Source organism: Silene latifolia, chromosome 9 (genome assembly GCF_048544455.1).
Source record: "Silene latifolia isolate original U9 population chromosome 9, ASM4854445v1, whole genome shotgun sequence".
In the NCBI taxonomy this organism is placed as follows: Eukaryota; Viridiplantae; Streptophyta; class Magnoliopsida; order Caryophyllales; family Caryophyllaceae; genus Silene; species Silene latifolia.
The window spans coordinates 223,545,866-223,553,260 of record NC_133534.1 but is presented as its reverse complement, the minus strand read 5'-3'; the positions used below and the strand labels follow the sequence as shown (position 1 = coordinate 223,553,260).

The window sequence follows — 7,395 nt, the reverse complement described above, 5'->3', positions numbered from 1 at the left end:
GTCGATTATTTTGACTAAAGACTGTTCGCCTAAGGTGGCATGGTTTCAGATTAACTTTGATTTATGTTACTACGACCTTCGTAAATGGGGTCAAATGGGCATATTTTGGGTTATGATGGCTGTGGCTAGTCGAAGGGAATAGTGCGATAGGAATTGTTCACCCCCTTGTCAGGGTTAAAACAATATCTCAGGGACACTCGAGGAGTAATGAACTGGAAATGCGTGGCCACGCTCGGAAGGTATCTATGGTAGATAATTCCGGTCAATCAGTTATTCTCCAGATCGAGGAATCCACTCTCGATGTGATCACTTGCAAGTACGACCTGAAAGACACCTTGCATTGAGTGGGAGATAGTAATAGGATAAGAGAATTGGTGACGCACACTTGTCGAGGACAAGTGGGAGATTGTTGGAGTGTCCCCGACAATAATGCGATCACAATTGTCGATCATGATGATCACATGTTTAAATCTCATTTTAAGAATATGTAAGGGATGATTCAATTATATAGTCAACTGACCAACATTAATCGGTAACGATTGGCTTGCTAGAGTTTGACGTTACTATCGTGGGACGGTGGTGGTTAGTTGATCCCTTAAGGTCACACCTAAAGGATGATGCCCTTATCTGTAAAGTTGATTAATTGTATGACGATACAAGTTGATCAATTCCTTAAAATTGAACAATTCAATTGTGAGAGAGAATATTATTTCTTATTGTAATGAGATTAAATAAGATTTATTTTAATAATAAAAATGCTTTATTACTAAAATTGTTTATTGTTTGAGAAACAATAGAGATGAGAATGAATGGTTGATTATAATTACAAGATGTTGTGAATTATAATTAAATGACCCATTTTATTTATGTGATCAAGTATCACTAGTCAATTTGTTACATGTAATTTAATTAATTTATAAAATGATATTTATGTGATAAATATGCATTAAATTAATTAATAACATGTGTCATACTACATGTGACATATTGTGTGACAAGTGACAAATTGACAAAATAAAATGGTAGTCCATTTTATGTATATGGACCGAAATATTGGTGTTGAAGTAGTTAGTGGGTGAATTATTTTATGAGATAAAATAATGTAATCATGCCTAGCCTAAAACTAGCTTACACACCTACATATTTAGAAAAGAGTAAAAGAAAAAAGGAGATGCCATATTTTGGCATATAGCCTCCACTTTCACGGCTCCCTTTACTCTTTATGATGAGTAGTTTTTCTCATTTTTGTCTCTTACCATTCATTTATATTCACATGCATTCATCTCTCTTATTCTTGTTTATCTTTCTCTAAAAACTTGAGAAATGATGATCCAAATTATTCAAATCACATTACTAATATTATTAATGAAATATATGGGTATTAGTAATCAATTTTAAGGTAAACTACTAAACAAATATCTAGCACATATTATTTAGTAGATATAAGGGATAATCTTGGGTGCAATCAAGAGGAGTGGCTTCTATACTTGAAGTCTTTGGAGGATCATCCTATTACTCATCATAGCTCAAGAACAAGTGAAGGTATGAGACCTTACTTGTGCCCATAAACCGAAATATTCAATGTAAGGAACCAGTTTTCCTCTACACTTATTTATATGCTTTGCATGCATAAGATTCTTAAGTTTTTATGACTAAAACTTTAAACTAAAATATGTGATATTTAAAATACGTTTTCCAACATTTTGTCTGCTGATCATCGTGGGAGTGTTGGTGTGGTGTTAGTGTGGTGATGGTGTTGGCGTGGTGATGATTGTGGTGGAGTCACTTGCGGGAGTGGCTTCACATCCTAGTTCGCCCTCCGTGGAACCCGTCACGGAAGAGGATGTGCACATTAAGGGACAGGGATATCGCTCGTTGATGAGCGGGACTTTGGTAGGGATTGGCTGCGGTCCCCCACCGGCGGCGTGGATTACCTGTTGCAATGGGTAATCTGGCAGGGCTACACACTTCGGCGTGTAGTCGGTTACTTTGTGAGATCGGGAGACCGGAGGAGGAAGATGATCAGCTGGTAGCTTATTGTACTTGTCTTACTTTAATTGTTCAGTAACTGACTCCGTGTTGTGTTTTCAAAACTGTGGTGATCCATTCCGGGGTGGTGAGCAGTTGGCTTAACAGGTACAGTTGGTTTGTTGCTGTTGGGCATGGAGGGAATCGAGTCACCACGCTACCGGAATAGATGTCCTGACGCTTGAGCTTTATAGTAGTCGTAGTTATCACTTTGTATCACGTTTTGTAGTTTGGTTGTAAAGACTTAATGTAATATAATATAAGTGTTCTTTCATTGTCTATTTGATCTACTACCTCGGGTGACCGAGATGGTGACACCTTCATACACTGGGTTGGTCCATGGTAAGGTATCCCGGTGTGCGGGGGTGTTACATTTTTAATGTGACATGGCGAATTAATGTGACATGGATTATTAATTTATTATTACATGACATTAATTTAAATCATTTATCAATAAAATAATTTAATTCACTTATATCTATAATATGAAAGGATATTATCATTATTCTTAAATTAATTTTGTATATTAATATATTATCTTTCAAAATTTATATAACCCTTACAAATTTACATCACACATGTTAAGGAATTAATTAAATCTCTTCATATTACTAAATAACACTCACCATTATTAACATTTTCCTATCTAATTCATTGTTTTTAAAATTTTTGTAATAAAACCTGTTAATAAATTAATTAAACCTCTTCATATTACTGAACACCCACCATTATTAACATTTTCCTATTTATTTATTTTTAATTAAACATGGTAAACTCTTCATAATACTTAACACACACCAAATTAATTAAAAGTTTTTCCTATTTAATTAATTTTTGTAATATAATATGTTAATAATTTTATTAAAACCCCTTATATTACTCAACACCCATAATTTTCATTAATATTTTGTCCTATTTAATTCATATCTTGAGGTCCTCGGCAATCAATTATCTAATTTAATAATAACACAAAATCAATTATAAGTTAAATTAAAATATGGGAATTTATGGTGATTATAAAACCTACAATACCTATAATAGTTTCTATTTACTTTATTTATTTAAAATATGCTCATTTGTCATGGGTTTCTAAGTATTGGATTGTATTTTATGGTTTAATTTATTTATTTGATTATATTGAGTATTATTGTCGAGTGTTGTTGTTGTTGTTCTTGTTGTTGTTGTGTCCAATAAAGTATATTTTAATTTGTTATATTGTTGGTTTTATAAATCGTTTGCTTTTTATTTGAATTCATGTTTTCCAGTTGGTTTAATTTAAGTGACTTACATGTGACAATGTTTTTATTCGTTTGTCAAGTTTTTGCCAGGTTGATGTTTTATCTTTTGATGAATGTATTTTTTATATAACTTTAAAGCACCATAAAACGTATGTGAATGTAGATAAGGCAAACCATCACGTGGTTAATCTGAAGAGGGAAGATATACAAAAGGCACGAAACTAAGGTAAAATTAAAACGTAAGGTAGAGACTGATAAGTAATAGATGATTGTTGATCTCAAAATCGAAGTCTTATAATATTTCTTTTAATTTGTTATTAAACGTATATTGTGGTATAATTTTATTATTATACTTTCCTGATCAACCTATTTGAATTTGTATTTTTGTATTTACGAGTATAATCATCTCGAACATATATTTTTCTTTATCATTTTATATGAACTATTATCAAGACATGTAATAAAAGGAAGCGAAAGTGAACCTTCGGGTAAATATTAAATAGTATGATTTCTAAATTTTACTTCGTATGTTTTTAAGTTTATATGTTTTTATTTTTTGTCAAAATAGGAATAATACATAAAACTTACTCTCATAATTTCTTAAAAAAAAAATACTCTCATAATTAATGGTAAATAAATAAGTACAAATAATTGAATGAAAAATCTTTAAAATTTCACAATTTACTTTTTGAACCATCGACAATAATTAATCATTTTAATTATGTCATTTCTCTTCCAATTTAAGTTTTCTTCAACTCCCACCTTTTGATTATTTTTCTATAAAATTTACTTTACTTTTTTTGAGTGGTTTATGTTTTTTTAACCATTATAAGATGATCGTTGATCTCAAAATGGAGATCTTATAATGTTTCTTTAAATTTGTTATTAAGCGTATATTGTTGTGCAATTTTACTATTATACTTTTCCGATCAACCTATTTGAGTTTGTATTTTTGTATTCATGAGTATAATCATCTCTAACATATATTTTTTTTCCATTTCATATGAACTATTATAAGGCATGTACTAAAAAGAAGCGTACTAAAAGTATGCGAAAGCGAACCTTCAGATAAATATTAAATAGTATGGTTTCTAAATTCTAATCCGTATATTTTTAAGTTTATGTGTTTTTTTTCAAGACTGGAATAGATTATGTTATAGTCTTTAATACTATTTTATTTTTATATAGGATCGTGGACATCAGTATAACAAGAGATGGATCAAATTCTTGAAATAGTAATAAGGAACTTAAAAAATTTTATGAACCTTTTGGAATTCGAATTTAGGGAATATAATTTTTTAGATTATTGAGCAATTGAAATAAAATTTAATTCGTAATACATGACCATACCGCCCATACCGTTGAATTGTGTCTAATATTTTTCTATCGATATAATAAATGTTTTTCGGATGTAAATAATATTTGAAGCATGCACGTGGTGATAAGACTTCAAAGATATTTCTATGAGAGGGTTGATGGAGAGGTGTGGAAATAATTTGGAGATGACTATACTGAGGTATTGAGTTTACAACCTTATAAGACGTCATTGAAAATTTTTCCATACGGAATTTATTATATACGGATGGTTTCAACTTTTAATATTTTTAAAACTCACTTTATTTTATTGTGGAGTAAAACACACGTATATATAAGGAGTCGTCTTTGTCATTGCTCCGTTGTCAAGTTTTTCAAAATTAGTAGCTACCACATTGTCATTTGCAGGATTCGATTTAAAAAAAATAAACCAAAGTTGTCAAAAAAATAAGGTATTAACTAACTAATTTCTATGTATTTCAAGAGTGCATATTTTTAAATAGATCAACAACTAATTACTCGAACAAATATTAACAATACGATAAAATATCAAAACTAAAACAGATAAACTGGTGAATTTCACGGGTCGTAAACCTAGTTATATCTTAATTAGTTATAGCAAAACACTTGGTAAGTTTTATAAAATCACCAATACTATCCATGACGATACAATTTTCATATTCGCACCTGCCTTACCATAATCCACCAAAAACCCTATCCATACCCGTCTCGCTTACTTCACCGGGTGTACCTCACGTAACCGAAGTTTTGGCAAAATCCAGGTGCCCGTCATAACAAGCAAAACCAAATTGGACTAGTGTTATGTTAATCGCAAAATACGATTTGTTCTTGAAATAATAAACGCACAATAACACACAATGATCGAAGAAGAAAAGTAGAAGATCACATGAGAGACAAGAAAAGATAAACGTGGCATGCAGCTGAAGAGCATGCAAAAACATTCCACAGTTGGACACATACATCTTCCATTTGATAGATTGCACCACCGCCCCCAACCTCCACCGCAACATTATTATTCCTTCCACCTTTCTTAAACCCCTTTCTTCTTCCTTTTATCTCCTCTATATATATATATCCTATAAACCTTAAACCTCCCTACCTCATTCCATTAACAAAATAATAATAATAATAATAATAATAACTCAGTATAAGCAACAAAAATAAAATAAACAAAATGTCATCCATCAACGACAACAATATTAACAATAATAATGTTTGTGCATCTGCTCCACCACCATGGCAAGTCCTTGCTTTAGTATCCTACCACCTTGACCCCAAGACACTTGCTATCGCTTCTTGTGTCTCCAAATCTTGGTTTTCTTGCTTCTCCCATGATGACTTATGGGACCCACTTTGCTCATCTCATTTCCCATCCCTCTCTACCCTTCACGCCGCCGCCAACAACGTCGTTTCACACCGTCGCCTATACGCAATCGGTTATGCCGCTGCCCGACTCCGTAACCCCATGCCACGGAAGCCTAATCTCTCCCTGGCCCACCTTCTGTTCGCCATCACTATCCGCGTCCCCTCGTGTGGACACGTGATCAGTATAGTGAGGCCATGCATGGAATTGAAGAGGGACCCACATGGCACTTTTAGGTTTGAGGTTGACTTGGACGAAGGGAGAGAGTGGAGTGTTGGTGAGCTGGAGGGGGTTACGGTGACGTGGAACGTGGTGGATACTGCGTGGAGGGCGGTTGCTGTTATGGCGGAGGAAAGTGGGTTGAAGAAAGGCGGGTTTTCTTCGTGCGCTGATGGGTGGTTTTCGGAGGAGTTGCCAACGCCTTGGTGTTGTTCCGGGGCGATGTCGAGTGGTCTTGTTGCGGATTTGAGGTTGGAGACGAAAGCGGTGATGACGACAACACATGATGGGGGTGGTTGGAATAAGTTAAGGATTGAGAAGGTGAAGGTGGGGATAATGTGTATAGTTAATTGGAGATATCTTAGTGTAGATGATGCCCTCTCTTATTTGGATCATTTTCTTCATGTTTGATTACTACGCACTTACGTACATGTACATTATTTATGTTTGTATAGAGTGATAAAAGCTGTATGTTCCAAGTTGTAATATTATCATAAAATTCAACAAGTTGATCTTAATTATTGTTTTTAGTATATAAACCACACCATTCCAACCACAATACTTCACAAAGTAATTTTTCGACATTCCTTTCTCGACATTCCTTTCTTGTACCTTCTACATATCAAATCCAACCATACTCATTCCAATAACAGCTAGTCTTGCTTGTGATGGGCTAATCCCGTCACAAGTTTGTGACCTCTCACAAAAAAGGAGAGGGGACAAGGTGGGGCACCCCATGTGCTTCCCCACTCGCCTCTTCATGGATTATTTGTGAGAGGAAACGGTATCCGTCACAAGTTTGTGACGGATATCGACGTCATAAATGAGAATTTGTGTTCCAATAATAGCAACCATAAATAGCATCAATTTAACAGACAACAATTCATCATCACGCATATCCAATTTTTTTTCAAAAATGGGATTTAATATCAAAGTATTTTCCTTAACAAAAAAATGGGGGGGTTTGAAAGTATTTACAAAAAGGATAGTGATAGGGCGCCACCCGGTGACGCCCAAATTGGGTGTCACCCTCTCACAATCCTTTTTAATTGAATGGGTCCCCACTCACCCCATGTGAGAGGGTGGCGCTCAAATTGAGTGTCACCGGGTGGGGCCCTTTCATTTTCCTTACAAAAATGGGTCCATGTCATCACATGAACAATATTTTGTCTTCCTTCCCCAAAATACCCCTTTTGAAAAACTCATCCTTGA

General features: G+C 34.0%; 1 protein-coding gene across 1 annotated transcript; it reads left to right on the top strand.

The window, feature by feature from the left end:
- Window positions 1-5,730: 5,730 nt before the first annotated feature.
- Window positions 5,731-6,713, top strand: LOC141598524 (putative F-box protein At5g04010). Its single transcript, XM_074418201.1, has one exon. The coding sequence runs from the start codon at window positions 5,776-5,778 to the stop codon at window positions 6,592-6,594; it is 819 nt and encodes a 272-aa protein (XP_074274302.1). The 5' UTR covers window positions 5,731-5,775; the 3' UTR covers window positions 6,595-6,713.
- The last annotated feature ends 682 nt before the right edge of the window (window positions 6,714-7,395 follow it).